The following is a 20,650-nucleotide window of genomic DNA, read 5'->3' on the forward strand; positions in this document are numbered from 1 at the left end:
AACTACGAAAAATTAACTATTAAACATTAGAACAATTAACTATTTTTAATATTTTAATTAATAAATTATAAAACCATTTAAAATGAATACTAAAAAACAAAATATCAATGGATTATTAATTTTTAAAAATGATTTTACACCCGATTATTAAAAAAAAAAAATTCGAATATTTATTAAAAGATACCCTTTTGAAACTCAGCTCCTCAATTTACACTAAAAAAAATTTAACTTGATTCGAAAGAAAAATTTTTTAACCAAAAAAATTATTTTTTAAAAGCTTCATCGTTATTTTGATTTAAAAAAATTCTTTAACTGATAAATTTTTCGACTTGCTTGAAGTCGATGAAACTGTTCAAAATGATTTTCTTCTAAGAGATATTCTTATTTGCAAATACATTTTTAACTAAATCATGTATGAAAATCATTTCTTCTTTATATTTTTTTTTTGTTTGCTTCTCTTGGTAACATTCAACAGTAATCTGCAAACAAAAATTTTTTTTGGCTTTTCATAGAAGTTAAGCAAGCGTAAAATTTATTTTTTCATGAGTCTGTGTAATTAAATAGCTAATAATAATATACAAAAATAGTATAAATCTATCATTTGATCAATTTTCTAAACTCAATATTGATGCCATTTGCAGCAGCAGTAAAAGTTGACCGTGAGTCTAACTTATAAATTTCTTCTGGATTCTGATGGACTTCGTACTCGGACAAAATCATTGAGAGCACAACTTTGACATGTAATTGTCCGACTTTCATACCTGCAGTTAACAAAATTAATTTTTTTTTCATCTATGTTAATAGAATATTATTTCTAATTTTCATACATCATTTACTTACCAACACACATTCTAGGTCCCGCTCCAAAAGGAATGTACGCATCAGAAATTTTTTGGTCTTCGCTAAACCGATCAGGATTAAATACTTCTGGTTCGTCGAAAAATTTTGGATCACCATGCAAGCCATACAGGGAAATATAAATCGGAGTGCCTTTTTCAATGATAATGTTCGTATCAGGTATCTAAAATACAATAATTATTTATCAGTACTTATCTTTGAATTATCTTTATTATTGTTTAGATAGAACAAAATATAAATAAATATGATCCTGAAATCAGCAGGCATTAAAAAATTTTTTGATTTTGTAAATTAATTAAATTAGAACCAAAAAAATACTTACAAAAAATTGCACTTATAGTTTTTTAAATCTTTTAAATATAAAATTTTTCTTTTTTATTTTTGGTAATAATTTTTTTAATAAGAAAAATCATAAAAATTTTAAAATTTCTGTAAATTTCATTTTCATATAAATATTATCCAGAAATCAGCAGACATTAATAAAAAAATTTTGATTTTTAATTAATTAAATAAGAACTAAAAATCATTATAAAAAATAAAAAGAAAATTTTATATTTAAAAGATTTTAAAAACTATAAGTGCAATTTTTTATTTTTGTAATAATTTTTAATAAGAAAATCATTAAAATTTTCAGATTTCTGTTAATTTTATTAGCATAAATGAATGGATATTTTCATTTAATAACGTACTTTATAATCCTGGAGAGTATAACGATCGATTGTGGAAACGGACGGATGTAATCTCACGCCTTCGGCGATACATTGATCCAAATACTTCATATCATTGAAAGCCTCGAAAGTCCATCTATGTTTGTCAATAGCTTTTTTTATGTCTTCTCGAGCACGGTCTTGATACTCTTTCTTCTTTGCTAACTCCATAAGAGTGAAAGTCGCTGTAGTTGAACTTGATTCAAAGCCAGAAAAAAATGTTCCGGACTGGAACAAAAGGTTGTCACCCTCCAACCCTGTAACATGTTGAAAATTTATGATATTACTAATTATTTTCTCTACGTGAAAGTAAGAAGAGGTATGTAATATCTGGTACATTTTTTTCTCATTAATCGTATTGAAAGAGATTAATTAAGAAAATTATCAGATAAGGTCATGAGATACTGATAGATCAATTCGATTGTTACTGATAAATATTGAACTAAGTTATTAATTGATAATTAATTTTTAAATGGAAGAATTCAATGTCAATAACAAATTCTAAAAATCTATATGGAAAAATTTTAATAATTCTTATGACGATTTTTTAATCATTTTTTATGACAATATATGGGTGATTCTTTGTAAGAATGTCTTAAATCTGTACAAAATTGTCCGGCTAAATTATTTTTGATTTTATTAGAAAAAAAATTAACAAGGGCTACAAAACTATCAGCTTAATTATAATAAATAAACAGCCGAATTAATTTTTGCTTTTTCGATACTTGTGTATCTTTTGCCATATAACATGACAGGTGACTGACTGCCAGGGGACTGATTTTTTTTATCAAATTGAGAAAAAATCAAGCAAACTATTTTAATGCATTTAACTTTTAAGTTCTCAATGCATGTTTACGTTAATTAGAATAATATTAAGACTTATGGATCCAATTTTATAAATAAATTATAAACAAAAATGCCGATAAAGCGCTAACAGCCCTATGGTTATTAACTTACGGCTAGTTAGATCCTTATAAACCTTACAAAAGGTAAAATAACACGCTAGATTTTTTTTTTGGCTTTGAACTTCTGGCAGGGGACTGATCTTAAAATGCCTGGGACAAACTTTGGTTTAATGAATTTAATGAAACAAATTAACTTTCGGTACTTTTTATTGAAGAAGATTGTTAGTTAACTAATTAAGTTTATAAACATTATGGACCAAATTATATATTATTGACGAATAACTTAAAATTTAATCTTAAAGTTTTAACTTTGGGACTGGGACAGCCTAGGGGACTGACGTTTCGGTGGTTTACGAATTTATAGCAAAAAAACCAAAATTTATTCCATTTTAGATTTCAATGCTCCAAATAGAAATGTTTTTTTACTTTCGTAATAAATTTTTTTTGGTAACAAAATAACAATTTTTCTAATAAAAAAATGCCTGGGACAGCAAAAAACATCCTTACAGAGAATCACCCATATAATTTCTCTAAATTTATACCAGAAAGATTTAATGCGCATTAAAAAGTGTGTGACCAAGATTATCATCAACTAGGAAAATTCGTACGTTTTACAATTAAAAAAATTAGAGTTTGAAAAACTAACATACACGCTTTGATCAAAAATCAAACTAAAATGTAGAAAATAACTTTCTATTCAAATTATTTAGTTTGCTTTTTAATTAAAGCAAACAATTATTTATTTCAACGCGAAGTTGCATATTACATTGAAAAAAAACACGTGGTGTTCCCAAGCGGTCACCCATCCAAGTACTAACCACGCTCAATGCTGCTTAACTTCAGTGATCGGACGAGAACTGGTGTTTTGTTTAGTTTAGTTTATAAATGTTTGTTTTATTGAACCCATAAAAAATTTACAATTATTCCTTAAACTATTTAATGCTTAAACAAACTAAAACAAGCTTTAATTACAATTTTTAATACACATAATGGCCAGGCTGGGCAACGCAATGCAGTACAACTTTCTTATAAATTCTTGCTCTTTCGAGGTGATTTCAGTTTTTTTTTCTTTTTATTTTTTAATTGTATGAATAAATTATTTTTTTTTTCTATACTGGAGAAGGGTTGTAAACTCCGTTATTGCATTATTATTATTATTATTATTATTATTATTATTATTTTATTGTTTTTTTTTTATTTTTTTTCTTACTAGCTAAGGCTTAAACTAAGTGGAAAATACTTACATATGTACAAAGGATGATGTGGTAATGAGAAAATTATTTCAACCACCAATATTTATCTGTATTTTTTCTTTCAATATTTTTTCTGTCTTTTGTTGGAATTGACATGTCAAAACGCCATTTCGGGTTATCTGTTGTTGTGTTTAGGTTTGGTTCGTATAAAATTTCTGTCTGTAATTTACTTCGAAGATAATTATATAATACGGGTTTATTGTCTCGGTCTTGCAGGTAATTATTTTTGTCCAGGAAAAAGCCTCTGGAGGCACGTAGCCTTTTTTTAACGATTTTTAAATGTATTGCTGTTTTGGTATTAAGGACTTGTTAATATTTGAGTTTGTTAGAATTTTTGTTGAGTTAGCCCAATGATTTCCGATTAGATGTAAAATGTGTGAGTCAATTCTGGGGATGTTAGCTTTGTCGTATAAGGTTTGATTTTTAATGTATTTTTGGTAATCAGATGTTTCAGTTCTGTACATTTTTAAACAAGTTCTAAAGCATTTGCGTTCGAATGATCTCATTTTTTCTATCATTGGAGCATTTTGGTTAAACCAAATTGGAGCTCCGTATGTTAGTAATGGTCTTATTAAAGATTGATAGCAGGTGATTTTGATTCTTTCGTTTAGGTGTTTATTATAAAACATTCTATGAAATTTCATGAATGCTGCGTTTGCTTTTTTAAATTGATTTTTAATGTGTTCTCTAAATGTAAGATGTTGATCTATTTGGACACCGAGGTATCTAACAGATTGTTTGTGGGGGATTTCATCGTCATTTGATGTTAGTTTGAATTTTTTATAGTTGCGTTGGATTTTGTTAGTTGCTGATTTTAATTTCGGTCGGAACAGCATGGTTTCACATTTCATGTCATTAATTTTAAGTCTCCAGTTATTACTGTAAAATTGTATTAGATTAAATTGTTTCTGTAATTTGTCCTGTATTGTTTCTATATGTTTGCCAATGACGTAGGTTACAAGGTCATCTGCAAAGGCTATAGCTTTCGTTTTGGTTTTATTTTTTTCGGCATTGGTTAATTTTCTTTTATGTCCTCTGTCAGTGAGTCTATTTTCGTTACCTGGTATGTCTTTTTCCGCATTATCGTCGTTTATGTCTCCTAAAGAAAGGGCATTACTATTGTATAAGTTAAATAACAAAGGTGATGATACTATCCCTTGTTGAAGTCCGTTGGGTAGAGTATACATATTTTTTGATTTGTTTTGTCCGTCTGTTATTTGGAATTTTCTGTTATCTATCATATTCCATATGAGTTTAATTAAATATTTAGGTAATTTGTATTTCATTAGTTTAAATATTAGTCCACGTATCCACACTGTGTCAAATGCTTTTTCGTAGTCTATAAGACATGCTGCTACACATTCGTCATTGTTTAAAGCTTCACAAATATCAGAAGTGAATTTTGTGATAGTGTGAATAGTCGATAATTTTTTTTGAAATCCGAATTGGTGGTCTGGTATAATTTTTTCATTATTACAATGGTTTATTATTCTGTTACATGTTATAACTTCATATATTTTTCCTATATTAGGTAGTAAACTTATTGGCCTATAACTAGATGGGTCGTTTTCATTTTTACCTGGTTTTTTTTATAGCGATCACGTCTGCTTGCTTCCACTTTGTTGGGAAGTGCATGATGTTCATTGCGTTATTAAATAATATACAGTGATCCTCTATAATGCTTATTGGGAGATTTTTTAATACAATGTTAGGAATTTTATCCGGTCCTGATGATTTTTTATTATTTAATTTTCTGAAAATTTTTATTACTTCAGTAGAATTAGTAAAATAATCAGGTAGATCTTTAGGATCGTTGGCGGGATTATCTTTTGTGAATAAAGTTAGGGTTGTATGGTTTATTTCATCATTTATAATTTCGTCTTTAAGAGTATTTGTATATTTTGTTACAACGTTTTTGAGTCCTTCTGTTCCTAAGCTGTCATTTTGTGTGTAAATTCTTCCAAAGTGTTTTCCAAATACATTGAGTTTGTCATGTGGGTCATTTATAATGTATTTGTTGATGTTTAGTGGTATTTTTGTCACGTCTTCAGTATCTTGTAACAATTGTCTTTTTGTTTCGTCTACGTGGAGAGTTGCAATTTTTAATTTGCCTTTCGGTCTGAAGATTTGATTAATTATAGGAAACATGTGTTCAGAGTTTTTAGGTATGTTTTTTATCTTGTTTGTCCAGTAATCATTTATAGATTTTTTATATTCAAGTTTGAGAAGGTCCTAACTCCATGTAATTGGTCTTTTAAGTCTTGTAAGTGTACGTTGTCGTTATGATTGAATTTACGGTAAATTTTATTAATTTAATTTATTTAATACTAGTAATAAGAGAACTTTTCCATTTTTCCAAATTTATGATTGTTTTATTTCTATAGCATTCTACGCTATATTTTTCTTTAATTTTTGGGACTATTGTTTTAATTGCTTGTTTTATTCTAGATTCTAATATGTTTAAATAATTGTCTATTTCGTCGTTGCTTAAGTTCTTGTCTTTAGGAATTTCTGTTATATGTTTTGTCTAAGTTTTTTTGGAATTTTTTCCAGTCTGTTTTTCTATAGTTGAGTCTGTATTGTTGCCTCTGTTATCTTTTTTTCCTGTTTGAGAGTTTTTATTTTTGAACTCTTTGTATTTTGGGCACCCTTTATAATTTGCCGGATGACCATATTTTTGACACAATGTACAAAAAAGTTTAGACCTATCGTCGTCTTTTTTTTCTAATAGGCAGTTATTTGGGCCATGTGTTTTTGTCGCATTTTACACATCGGTATGCCATAGAGCAATTTGCCGCTGTGTGATTAAGCCTTTGACAATTTTTACATTGTGTTATTTCTGACCTTCGCAGGTAGTCCCATGTAATTTTATGATGGTCTAGATGTTTTACTGCATGCACTCCAGTTTTATTGCTGTCTGCGCTGAGTTGAACTATGTATATTGGGAGAATCCACCCTTTTAACTTCGATTTCGATGTTTCGAATCTGCTTACATTAATGAAATTCACGTTTGGAAGTTCTTGTTCTTTAATAAATCCAGTACTTCTTCTGGTTTATATTCTTTGTCTAATCCTTTTAAGAGTAGCGTTTGTAGCTTGTCTTCTTTTGGAGTATATGTATAAAATTGTGTTTTCACTTCGCGTAAAATTTTCTTGGTATTTTGAAAATCTTCATAGTTTTCTAATTTTAGCGAATGGAGATTTTCGCTGTGCTTTGTAATGTTGAATTTGTCTGTCTTTAATCCGTTTTTTATTGCGGTGACAGTATCTCTTGGCGATTGACCTACTATGTTAATAGGAGGAGGTTTGAAGGGCCGTCTATTTTTGGTTTCTTTTTGGTTCATTGTTGTCGGAGTGTTATTGTCCTTTTCTTTTATTTTATCGGTCTGGTTGTTCTTATTAATTATGGTTTCGTTTTTTGATACTTTATATCGTTTATTTTTCCTTTTTAAAACCGTTTGCCATGATCCATCTTGGGTGTCTGCTACGACTTCAGGATCTAACTGTAGATTTTCACTGTTGGAAGTTGTCTCCATTGTTTCTTCATCATCTATGACCATTTTACTTCTCAATTTTTCATTGATTTTTGTTAGTTCTAATATTGTTTTTTTCAAATCACGAATTTCATTTTTCAACTGTTTTACGTTATGCTTATCAAGCACTTCACTTTCACTGCTTTTATTTTGCTTTCCCATTTTATTAAGATTATTGGTCGCAATTATTGCGGCATTTTTTTTGTAAATAATCTATTAATGTCTTTTGGGTTTTTAGCTTTTGTTAAAATATGTAATAAGTCATTGTTCGTTAAATTTTGAGACGGGAAGCCACTGTCAGTAATCATACCTGTCACACTACACTTTACATTTTTGAGAATCAATTTGTTATTATCACCTCGGTTTTCGCGGGGTAAATAATTATTTTTTTCACTAATTTTAATTATTAATTGTTAGCACTAATTTTTGCCGTTGAACATTTAATTCAACTACAACGAAATTACTGAGTAGTAATTTTAGTTTTGCAGGTATGCCCAAGTTCAAGGGATGTACTTAGCCCATCCGTTCATGACCATTACCTGACGAGAACGAGAACTGGTGTTTTGACTCAGCATAATATGGTCGTTGACAAATGTTGCTGAAGTATCTTTGTACTTAAATTAGTTGGAAAAAATTAGTTGTCTGTAAAGTCGATTTATGGATTATAGTTTTACGTGATAACGTTATAAAGAAACAAACAAATAATGTTATGACAAATATGCAACTAATATCAAATTATATTAAATATTTCAAATATGAAACTAATTGAGGTTTGTCATACCAAAGGCACTCAATCCACGCGCTATCTTCCCACATTTTATCTCGTACTTGAGTTCTGTGATTATGATCTTGCTAAATTGATTTCCAATACTAAATTAACATTTCGTTTAAGTGATATCAAAACAATAATGCAGCAATTATTACATGGATTATTTTACATTCATAGTAATAATATTTTACACAGAGATATAAAATCAGCAAATATTCTAATAACTCAAAATGGTGTTCTAAAATTAGCTGATTTTGGGTTGTCAAGGGCGTTCAGTGCAAGTGAATCTAACAAAGAAAATCGCTATACCAATCGTGTAGTTACACTTTGGTACAGGCTACCAGAGTTACTTCTAGGAGATAGAAATTATGGACCTCCCATTGATTTGTGGGGCATGGAGTGTATAATGGCTGAAATGTGGACCAAATCTCCGATTATGCAAGGTAACTTTGAACAACAACAGCTAACATTGATATCAAAATTCTGTGGTTTAATTACAACAGAGGTATGGCCAAGTGTTAAAAGTCTTGATTTATTTAACAAAATTGATTTACCCAAAGTACGACAAAAAAGAGGCATAGAAAGATTAAAGACATATATCAAGGATGCATACGCTTGTGATTTATTGAAAAAACTTTTGATTCTTGATCCTAGCAAGAGATACGATGCCAGGTTGGCGTTAGACCATGACTTCTTCTACACTGATCCACTGCCTTCTGACTTGGGTAAAATATTGACTCAACACTCGCAGAGTATTTTGGAATCCCATACATCATCACGAAGACCAGCAAGACACATGTAACATCCTTACCATTCAATATCCACTGGTGCGACTAGACCTACTATCGTCAGAACTTATGATGGTTATCAAGATCGTATTTACTGAAGTTATTTTGATATATAGCATTATGTTATTTATAATTTATAGATAATTTTTCTTTTCCTTTACCCTAAAAAAAAAAAAATTAGGACGACGGTTGACCCTGAAGGCCATCCCTGCAACTTCCCGCTCATTTTGTACTTCAGCCCTCAAAATTACACATTACTCTTTTGAGCTTTCCGAGCTCAAAAATATGATTTTTGTGTCATTTTGAGCTCTTCGAGTTTATAACTCTAATAGCAGTTTAATAAAACACAATTTTTTGAAGTTTCAAACGGCAATAACTTTCGAATGAATCAACCGATTTTCAAGCGGTTGGTGATATTCGACGCAGTTTTTGAAGCTCCATGAAGAATGTTCAAGTTTAAATCGATCGAGCCAGGAATTTCGAAATAATTCCGAAAAAACACTTTTTTCGGTTTTCTTTCGACAACGATAACTCACGAACGAATCAACCGATTTTGACCGAGCTTGCGATGATCGACGTGGTTTTTTGATCTTAAGAGCTGATTAGATTTTGGAATTGATCGGTGAAGCCATTTAAAAGTAATTCCAAAAAAACCACATTTCAAAAAATTTTTTTTTGTAGTTTTTTTGAGATTTCTCAAAATTTACCGGTCCGAATCGATTCAAAATGTATTTAAAATCTAAGTTTGGTCAAGCCTTTTCGAATGGCACCAACCGCGATGAAATCGGTCAAGCCATTCAAAAGTTATAAAAGGGTTACACACACACACACACACACACACACACACACACACACACACACACACACACACACACACACACACACACACACACACACACCTCGTGTCGGGCTTGCTGGGTCCCGCATCGGGCGCCTCCTCAGGTGGCGGATAGGGGAATGCCTGGCATATCTGCACGTCAGATGCGTCGGGTACCGAGGAAATAGAATACTCGGGGTGGACCAAAACCTAGCAAAACATGATATGGAAATGTCAGAAGATTTTCAAACATCGTTTACAGTACAGAGGATGGATACCTCAGTGCCGGCGAGGGAAGGCGTGCAAACGGGTCTAAACTCGTCGTTATCAAGCGACCGTTTGAACAGTGGAGTAGACCCCATGGCTCTGCTGTCTAGCAATGCTAGCAAGGTTACAGGGAGTACGAAATCAGCCCAGATGGCAGAGAACGGACAGCTGAGCAACATTCCTTCAAAAAGTGGAGGACCTTTTGCTCCTGCCACTAATCAAACCCACTGAGGAAGAATGAACTCTCTACCGACCGTCACCGGCCAACAGTCACCAATGAAGAGGCTCGGCAACAAGATTGATGAGTTAGCCGACTTCATAAAAGACAAAAAGAATCTCCACCATGAGATCAGAAAATTGGTTTCGTCTATTAGTACGGCATATAGGCTGGCCAACAAATCACCAACGAAGTCGGCGTCAACGACTCAAACATCTCCGAGTCTGAACAAAAAATCACAGCCACCTCTGACCACTCCTAAGAAATTACCACAGCAAGGAGATGGCAACAAGAAGAGGCCGCTGTCCACGCCCAGCCCTTCCTCAGATATTGACAAGCCAGCACAGAAAAAGACAGCCCGGGATGATACCTGGACCAAAGTGACTCGGCAAAACAAGAAAAAGAAAGAACAGAAGCCAGTGACTCAAGCTGCTACAGCCCAAGACCAGCCAAACAGCGGTGGCTCCAAGAAACCAAGGAGCTCCTAGTCCAACCAGCTGAAGGGCGAACATACGCCGATCTCCTGAAGGAAATCAAGGCCAAGGTAAGCCCTGTCGAGACGGGCGTAGACATAAGGTCTATAAAAAGACGAAACACGGAGGCGTTCTCCTTGAAATGGCTCGAAAGACCGAAGACAGCAAGGCATTCACCGATGCAGTAAGGGCAGCCACTGCAAACATCGGCACAGTCAAGATGCTAACACCAACAACAACGATCGAGATCCTCGACTTAGATGAAATCTCTACCGAGAGCGAAGTCCGTGAAGCACTCAAACGTGAATTTACTGACAACCTGGAGGTCAAACGGGTAAATTTGACAAAACCCACACCACGAGGTACTCGTTCGGGAAACCATTGATGCTGTCGAGACTTGGCTCGATAAACACCACCTGAAACTCGCAAAACACAAAACCGAGATGGTCGTTCTGACTCGCCAAAAATGGTTCCCAAAACCATTTGCTGTGGACATGGGAGGAATAACGCTAACGTCAACAAGGGCCCTGCGCTATCTGGGGGTAATGATAGACGAGAAACTATCTTTCCGCGAACACCTCGATAGTGCATGCCAGAAAGCCAGTAAGACGGTGTCTAGCCTAGCAAGAATTACGACGAATACTATGGGACCAAGAACCAAAAAGAGGAGAGTCCTTCTGGAAGCAGTCCATTCGGTACTGCTTTATGGAGCGGAAATATGGGCAGATATATTAAAGCAGAAAACCTATCGGCGGAAAATGGCAGCAGTGCAGCGGCGAGGCGCTCTCAGAGTTGCCTGCGCCTACCGCACGGTTTCCGAAGCGGCTGTATTGGTCATTGCGGGAGCTGCGCCCATCGACCTATTAGCGTTCGAGAGAGCAAGACTCTACGACGCTAAAATCGGTGGCGAAAACATGAAGGAGGCAAGAACGAGGATAAAAACGGAAACGCAGCAAGAGTGGCAGGACCGATGGACGTCGGGAGAGACAGGCAGATGGACAGCGCGACTGATCCCAAACATCAACGTCTGGCTTTCTCGGAAGCACGGGGACACGGACTTCTTTCTGACCCAGCTACTGACGGGACATGGGCAGTTCAATGCCTATCTATTCAAGATGGGTTTGCACAGCACACCAACGTGCAAATACTGTCCAGACAAAATTGACAACGCCGAGCACACGTTTTTCGAGTGTGATCGATGGAAGGACGATAGAATCTGCACCGAAGAAACAATGGGCACCGCGCTCTCCCCTGAGAGCTTGGTAACCTGCATGATCAAAAAAGAAGAAAACTGGACAGCTGTAGTAGCCTACGCGCAGCGTCTCTTGAAAGAAAAAATCGCAGAAAGGGATTAGAAACCAGTAATAACAAGAAGTAGGTGTCGTGAGGCACAACATGGACTGGATTGAAGTAATGCTAACGCGGTCCTGATCCAGTCTTCCCTGTAACATCTATAGGGAAACGAGAGAGGAGGATGTTTAGTCGGTATTGTTGCAAAATAATATTGTCTTCTGAGTCCGACATACCCAGGCACCAACACCTAGTCCTGGCAACAACACCAAGTCCTGGCATACGTAAACGTATTTTACCTCGTCTATAAAAAAAAAAAAAAAAAAAAAAAAACACACACACACACATTCAGACATACGGACATCATCGCGAAAACATTCAGGGAAGCTTCCTAGGACCTCAAAACATCGAGATCTGATGAAAACTCGATTTTCGAAAAACGGGGTAAAACCAATAACTTCCCGATTTTTGAAAATCTTCGATTTTCTTAGCGGGAAGTTAAAAATAGCCCTTTTCAGGGCCACCAAATTTTTAAACATGTAAAAAATCTTTCATTTTATATTTTTCATTAATATTCATTTGCTATAAGTAATTTATTACTGTTATCATTATTATTAATTATAAGGTGAAAATACTCTTATTGAGAAAATCTTGAGACAAGAATATTGTGACGGGTCGGCCACCCTCCCGTCAACATTATGATAAATTATATATATTTCTATAAGTCAATGGGCCAACTTACTCACAAGAAATAAACACTGACATTTCTTTTGTATTCTTAGCCGAATTCAGGTTACCGAGAATAGCGAGTTGTGCCGGACGAAGTTGCACGTGGTGCTGATGGGACACTCTCTCATGGGAATCGAGCGAACAGGTACCTTAGTACTGGGAACCACTTTTGGCGCATTAATACCATTTTCTGTTGACTAGGGAACATGACAATAACTACCTAGTTCTTAAAGGCGGAATAATCTTAGTTCATTCGCGGAACAAGACGAGTTCAGCGCAATAATACAGGTGTCCGATGGCACCTGCGACCGAGGTTGCATAAATGTGGGACCTCCAGGAGGAGAGGCCACTTGTAATCAGTCAGTTGTTTAGTCTATCCGAATCTATGCCGAGTCCGAGCTAATAAACATCGCCATTAATTATCTCTTAAGACTTTCATTCTCGTTGCTGTCCCATCTCTCTCTCTCTCTCTCTGTTATAAAATCATTAGTATTGCTGCAAACCAATAATTGTATTGTATTAGAATCGCTTTCATAAATATAATTAGTTTGTTAAAGAAGACTCTCAGGACCATTTAGGGTAACTCCCGCGCTTTGGTGACGCCCAAAAAACAATTATTTCCATAATTCACCGGTCTTCTTCATTCACTGAGTGACCCACCCCTTTTCAACATCTAAATAAATTTCAGTGAGACGCTGAGCTAGTCCGGAGGTCTGTTTACGTGACTAGTAAAGAACCAGGAGTAGGCTCACACGTAACATATACTAAAAAAATAATTAAACAAACAAAAATATTCTCTCAGTTATTATTTTATTTATAAATCCATTATAAAAATTTCCACAGTATACATTAACTAAACAAACAATTACCAGTCTAGCATTTAAGATTTTCCAGCACAGTCACTAACGATGTTCAATGTAAACTCAACTCTAGCTCGTATTCCACTACGGTCACTCGGTTAAAAAAATAAAATTATCCAGAATTTTATTTATTTACATTTCCGCTCTGAATTGTTTACTTTAGAATAAATAGCAGAAACTCGAGTAAAGAGCTGTTTAATTTTTAAATTATCACACAAGTAAACACCCAGAAGCGTTTGCACAACATTAATCGTCATTCTAAAATTAGACCACCGATAAAAAGAATAAACAAAAATCCAACTATATAAATACTCAAGTCTGCAGATACAAGCTACAAGCTACAAGTTTAAAGATCGGGAGTTAGTAGCGCTAGGAATCAGGAATCAGGAGATACGACGTGACACATATAGTACAATGCCTGGAGCTTCACCTGGCATGCTAATGTGGCTTTGAAATCACGTTTTGTCAACTATAAGCAATATTCCATCACCATCACCATCACCATCTTCATCTCCGTTCTAAAACTCCTGAGATTTACACCAGATTCAATTCAACGCTCGTGTCTATGTGTCACCATCATCATCACTATCGTCCCCGTCTTACTTGATGATCATTGATCAAGCATGCTTGCAGATGTAAACATCATTGCAAAACGATAACCCAACTAACTTTGAGTCAGTGTTATCAGCGCTGAGATACTGTCATGAAGCTGTTCATAGTCCTCATCATCACCATTATCATCATCATCACTTTTTGCTCGCAGTCAGACGGCAAGACACGTCGCAAGTACTACTGCAGCGAACAACGGGTAAGTATACAAATTTCTTTTTTACTTCTAAATCCTACCATCATTATTGTTTAATTATTCAGTGCAACAACAACTATGACTGCCAAAGAGTCCATCATTTATACGTCTGCACATTCTACTTGTTCTGCATGAATTGGGTTTGCAGGCCAAATTGGAGCTGGTAGTGAAATATGTATTACAGTTTAGTTATAAATTTGTTATGTTTATGATTAATAAAATTGATAGAGCAGAATTTTGTTACTAAAAAATTTAATATTTCCATATTTAATATTTCCACATCGTGCGTTTAATTTGTTAATGCTTAAAATTATAATACTACGTATTCGCATAACTTTACCTCATTTAGAAGTTGCAAAAAACAAAAAAAATTTTTTCTTATTTCAAAAATTTATATTTTTGAAAAAAAAAAACAGTTCTAAAAATTTCAGGATCTTTTAAAATCAGTACAAGGTATTATACAAAAAAATTGAGCCAAAATTTTGATGTCAATTGTCATTTTTGACGATGTTCAAAAATTAAAAATTTGACAAATTTGGAATTTAACAAAATTTTTTTCCAAAATATTTTTTTTTCAATAACCCCTATCAAACAAACGAAAGTCTATTCCTGTATCTATAAAAGTGTTCGAGATATTACAAAATCAAAATTGAAAAACTGCGAAAGTTTGAATTTGCATATCTTTAAAAAAAAAATTTTTTTTTTCCTTTCGCAGAAAGGATAACTTCGTTATATGATAAAAGAAAACTTCTGACCAAAATTTGTCCAAATCGAAAGGGTTTGTTTTCAACTATTGGTTGATTTGACATGGAATGAGCCATAAGTAAATGTTTTTCGTTAATAATTAATAAAAATTAGCATTTGTCAAATTATTAAGAATTTTGGACTTACGCAAAACTTCAATCAGACTTTTTTTGTAGAGTATTTAATTTCGCATAAGTAAAAGGTTTGGTTTTACCCATAAAGTAGCTCGTTGTTACAAAATTCCAAACTTTAAAAGAATATTTTCCTATGTTATTTAAATGGGAAATAGAAAATTACATGACACCACCTCTAAATATTAATATTAAGAGCTCATATTTTCAGAGGATCTTCTTCTAGAGATACTCTGACGATTTCTCAATGTTCATTGGAGAAAAAAAAATTAGGAAAACGGTTGACCCTGAAGGCCATCCCTGCAATTTCCCTCTACTTTCGTAATTAAGCGCTCAAAATTGCACTTATTACGTTTTTGAGCTCTTCGAACTCAAAAATATAATTTTCGTGTAGTTTTGAGCTCACAGAGCTCAAAAGTCTGATAGAAATTTAATAAAACACTATTTTTTGAATTTTCAAACCGCAATAACTTTTGAATGAATGAAACGATTTTCACGCGGTTGGCGGCATTCGACGCAGTTTTTCAAATTCTATGATACATTTTCAAACACAAATTGATCCGACCGGAAATTTCGGTGTAATTCGAAAAAAACACTTTTTTTCGATTTCTTTCGTCAACGATAACTCACGAACGAATAAACCGATTTTCACCGGCTTGGTGGCCATCAAAGTGGTTTTTTTATGTTGAGAGCTAATTAGTTTTTGGAATTGATCGGTCAAGCCGTTTCAAAGTTATTAAAAAAAAACCACATTTGAAAAAATTTTTTTTCGCGGTTTTTTTTAGATTTCTCAAAATCTATCAGTCGGAATCGGTCCAATTTGTATTCAAAATCTAAGTTTAGTCGGACCCTTTCGAATGGCACCAACCGCGATCAAATCGGTCAAGCCGTTCAAAAGTTATGAGAGGTTTACACACACACACACACACACACACACACACACACACACACACACACACACACACACACACATGCACACACACACCCACGCACACTCATACAGACACCATCGCGGGAATAGTCAGGGAACCCATAGAGGAAAGTATCACGGGGCCTAGCTTGGCCCAACTATGTAAAAGTCTGGGCCAAGCTTGTAAGCCAGGCTTGGCTCAGTCTTGGTTGAAGTCTGGGATGATAACAATGGGCCAAGCCTGGTTACCAGGACTGGCCCACGCCTGGTTACCAGGGCTGAGCCATAGTTAATTTTCAAGTCTGGTCCATGCCATTTGATAAAAAATGATAAAAAAGAATTATTGGGATGTTATTTTTTTATTTTATTTTGTAAGTAAAGTAAATTCGAACCTAACTGTTGCTAATTATAGAAATAAAGTGAAAATCGTATCCGTTCTAACCGAGATTCGAACCCGAGCCGCGCGCTTGCCAGACTGATAACTAGCCCTTACACCGTACGACCGATAAGTTGATGCACATCTCATTATTCTGATAAGCTAAATCTATATGGTGACGAAGTGTGGCGGTTTATTATTTATATAATTTATGTTATTTAATATTGTGTTTCGATGAAAATTAACTATTTTTTACAAATGTTTATTATGGTTAAAAAAATGCAAGAGTCAAGTTCTTATATTACTTTAAACTTTGTACATCGTTCTGTATATTTTTAATATCTTATGATAAATTTTTATGTTTAAAATTATCAATATTAAAAATTCAACTGTAAATTATTATATTTTAATTTTTTTAAGACTATATCAATTTTGACGATATGCAATTGTCTTGGTTAAATAATAAATTTTAAATTTTAGAATTTGTTAGCAAATATTCGTTAAACAATAAATATTTACTGTATAAAATTCTATTACTTAATGATTTATTAAATTTGAATTTCCCATTGAATGGCTAAGGCTAGGTTACCCAATTCTGGCTCAAGTCTGGGTTGCCATTCAACGCCCATGGCTACAAAGAAAAAAAAATTTACTTAAATCAAGTAAATAATTTTTAAGAATTTCATCTTCTTGATTTGAGTAGAAAAATTCTTAAACTAAGAAATTTTTCTCGATTTAAGTAAATTTTATTTAATTAAAGAATTTTTCGTTTTGATTGAAGACAATTAAATTCTTCAAAGTTATTTTCTTGGTTCAAGAATTTTTTTCTTGAATCAAGTTAATTTTTTTTCAGTGTAGGTTTCCCAATCTTGGCTAACTCTTGGGTAATCATTGTGGCCGTGACTGAGTGACCCAGTTCTGGCCCAGGCTCGGGTAATAATTGGGCCGACCAAGGCTTGGTTGCCCAGTCTTGGCCCAAGCTTGGGTCGCCAATGAATTGCCAAGGCTAGGTTAGCCAGTCTTGGCACAAGGTTGGATAATCATTGGCATGGCCAAGGCTGGGTTAAACAGCCTGGCTCACGCATGGGCTAATACAGGTACGCCGAAGCTAGGTTTCCCAGTACTGGCCCAAGCCTGGCCCCTTTGTTAACTCTGGGGGTTTCCTGCATGGGCAACTCTCGGATATTTTATAATAACAACCCTGATAGCCAGCGCTTTCTCAGTAAGTGTTGACTTCCAGCAGTTAAGGTTAATTTATACATCAAGTTGGCGGTAATTATTCACTCAACAACAGTTGTAAGCAAATTGACGGAAATCTACGGCCGCAACTTGAATACAAGTTAACAATCAAACTTGTAGTTAAATTTCTTTTCAACTTTACTACAATTTGACGGAAATACTTGTACAGCAAGTTTTGACGTCTATTTGCAGAGTAAGTTATAGGTAACTAATAGGTAATCGCTCGCTTTGCCAACTCTTTCCGTTAAGTTTGCTTCAAATTGCGGACGTAGATTGACAGTAAGTTATAGGTAAGGTGGCTATCAGGGAACTTATCAGTCAAAGCTAAACTTATATGTTATCAGTTGCTAATAAGACCTCTTATTACATATGCAGCCCCGATGCTGTGGAATATGGGCCCCACAGTGATGGAAAAATATCGTAGACTAGAGAGATCTGCGCTCAGATCATGCATCCGAAAATATAGAAAAGCTGAAACAAATTATCGAGAAAGAATCAGCAATGCCAACATCTACAACATGGCTAATTTAACCAGGTTAGATTGCTTCTATCTTAAACTATGCCGCAACTACAACGCTAGCTACCAAGATATCGGGAACCCAATAATGACCTATGTACGCTGTCCAAGTGATGAAATTTGCACTGATAGATGCTCAAGTGGATATTTAACTCCAGAAATGTTCACGTTCTGTGATAAAATGGGAGTGCTACAGGATGAATTCAATCTACCCATCATCTACCACGTAAAACGTCATTGCACCTGCAAAATAATAAATATTAATAATGATCAAGAAAGAATCTTTGATTTCTCCAAAGCACTACCAAAGGTCGACATTATCGACAAACACAGATTGAACGAAGATTACTGGTGGCTGAAAAATGACGCCAAACATATCGATGAGATCCGAAAAAGAGCGACTTGGAAATAACTCCGCCAACTGAATATATCCAACATCACCTTTAAAAGGCAACAATTATTTAACGCTTATCATCAGATAATACTTGTAAATATGTATATAATATAATATCTTTAATGTAAATATCTCCCATTTACCCTCCCAATTCCCATCTCCCTTCCCCTAAAAGAGTTCAGATGTATTTTTTTAAACACTAATTTTTTACATATAAATTAATATTCTATACTAACGTAATATTGTTAATTACCAAATATCGTCATTTAATATATTATTTATTTATTTTGTAAATGCTGAAATCTACCTTGAGTAGCATAGCATTGTTTAATTATAGTATTTATCGAGTTTTTTTAAAGTAATTTTTAAGCTTGTTTGACTATGTATCTTGTTTGTGATCAATAAAAATTATCTTTTTCAACAAACCGTATGACCGATGAGTGGATGCACATCTCATCATTTTAATAAACTAAATCTATAAGGTGACGAAGTGTGTGACAGTTTATTATTTATACAATTTACGTTATTTAATATTGTGTTTTGATAAAAATTAACTATTTTTTACAAATGTTTATTAGTTAAAAAAATGCAAGAGTTAAGTTCTTATATTACTTTATATTTTGTACATTTTTTTGTCTATTCTTAATATCTTACAGTGAAAGCTGTAAAAAGTTATTGTACTTCTGTCTCAATTTCTCATAAAACATTTAAGAGCGAGAAAGACAACGTGGGTAACTTTTAACAGCTTTCACTGTATTATAAATTTTACTGTTTAAAATTATCAATATTAAAAATTCAACTGTAAATTGTTATATTTTAATTTTTTTAAGACCACATCAATTTTGACGATATGCAATTGTTTTAGTTAAATAATACATTTTCAATTTTAGCATTTGCTAACAAATATTCGTTAAACAATAAATATTTATTGTGTAAAATTCTATTAATGATTAATTAAATTTAGATTTTCCATTGAGTGGCCAAGGCTAGGTTACCTACACAGAAAAAAAGGTTCACTTAATCCAAGAAAATATTTTTCTTCCTAATAATTTTTTTTTGACACAAGAAATTTTACTTATTCCAACAAAATTAATTCTCTTGCTTTAAGAAATACGTATCTTGATCCAAGAAAAATTATTTACTTCGGCCAACACAACTTGATATAAAATTTGCTTTGATATGGCTCTTTACCGTAAGATGGACGGTGGCGTTGTTTGCTCGGTGGGTCTTATATACGTGACTGAATAAAGTAGTCAGTACTTGTCTCGGATAGCTTAACTGGTAGAGCCCTTGGCGCGTAACCGAGAGATCTGGGTTCGATTCCCAGTCTGGGCTGTCTGATTATTTTTTCAATTACGGAAAAATTCCCACTGAGTAGGTCCCCCCCTTTCCCCTATCCGTTCTTTCCCAACTCCCTTAAAATTTGCTTTGATATGGCATAACGGTCTTCCTTTGGGCACCCGAAAATTTTCTTGAGCCAAGAATTTTGTTCTCCAGTCAAGAAATTTTTCTTTCTGTGCAGTTACCCACAGAAAATTCTACGTGAAATTACCGTGTTATCACTATGAACACCATGAATTCACAGTAATAACACAGTGAATTAATAATGTTAAGACCGTGAATTCACTATGTTACGACTGTGAATTCGCAGTGTGACGACTATGAATTCACAGTGTGACGACTGTGAATTCACTGTGTTATTACTATTAATAAGGGTTGTGTAATCACCATGAATTCGATGTGTGAACATCGAGAATTCATCGAGAAAACACTGTGAAAACACCGTGTACGAATGGGACAAATGCACGGTGAAATCACAGTGAAACTCTCTCAATTTACACAGTGCTTACACGAGCACAGGGTTTTCACAGTGTTTTCACTGTGATTCTAAAACAGCGAGGGACAGCATTTGCGTCACAGGAAAATGCGACTGTATTGACGGCTTCGGGATTAATCTTTTAGTAAGCTGCGAACCGTTGGACGTTGGAAGATTTTGTCGGTAAGGTAAAAGCCCCAATATATGATCATGTACCAGTATATGATCATATATTGGGGCTTTTACCTTACCG

At 34.0% G+C, this 20,650-nt stretch overlaps 2 protein-coding genes and 1 pseudogene across 4 annotated transcripts; 1 reads left to right on the forward strand and 2 right to left on the reverse strand.

Annotated features, from left to right (window-relative positions):
- Positions 1 to 283: 283 nt before the first annotated feature.
- LOC123264716 (probable cytochrome P450 6d5) lies at positions 284 to 1,998 on the reverse strand. The gene is made up of 3 exons (XM_044728146.1): positions 1,548 to 1,998; positions 841 to 1,021; positions 284 to 761 (listed from the first exon to the last, which is right to left on the reverse strand). Exons 1-3 carry the CDS (start codon positions 1,902 to 1,904, stop codon positions 598 to 600), a joined length of 702 nt encoding a protein of 233 aa, XP_044584081.1. The 5' UTR covers positions 1,905 to 1,998; the 3' UTR covers positions 284 to 597.
- Positions 650 to 14,505, forward strand: LOC123264718 (cyclin-dependent kinase 9-like). 3 transcript variants are annotated; one of them, XR_006509409.1, is made up of 4 exons: positions 650 to 740; positions 856 to 1,017; positions 13,783 to 14,273; positions 14,336 to 14,505. XR_006509409.1 is itself a non-coding variant. In XM_044728147.1 (2 exons), exon 2 carries the CDS (start codon positions 8,011 to 8,013, stop codon positions 8,824 to 8,826), a length of 816 nt encoding a protein of 271 aa, XP_044584082.1. In that variant the 5' UTR covers positions 933 to 1,017; positions 7,736 to 8,010; the 3' UTR covers positions 8,827 to 8,904. The 3 variants fall into 3 exon arrangements, 2 of the variants coding, with proteins under 2 accessions (XP_044584082.1, XP_044584083.1); XM_044728147.1 differs by lacking the exons at positions 650 to 740; positions 13,783 to 14,273; positions 14,336 to 14,505 and adding an exon at positions 7,736 to 8,904 and having other exon boundaries at positions 933 to 1,017; XM_044728148.1 differs by lacking the exons at positions 650 to 740; positions 856 to 1,017; positions 13,783 to 14,273; positions 14,336 to 14,505 and adding exons at positions 1,800 to 1,884; positions 7,736 to 8,904.
- LOC123266410 lies at positions 3,240 to 3,351 on the reverse strand (annotated as a pseudogene).
- Positions 14,506 to 20,650: the final 6,145 nt, after the last annotated feature.

Source organism: Cotesia glomerata, linkage group LG5 (assembly GCF_020080835.1).
Source record: "Cotesia glomerata isolate CgM1 linkage group LG5, MPM_Cglom_v2.3, whole genome shotgun sequence".
Taxonomy (NCBI): domain Eukaryota; kingdom Metazoa; phylum Arthropoda; class Insecta; order Hymenoptera; family Braconidae; genus Cotesia; species Cotesia glomerata.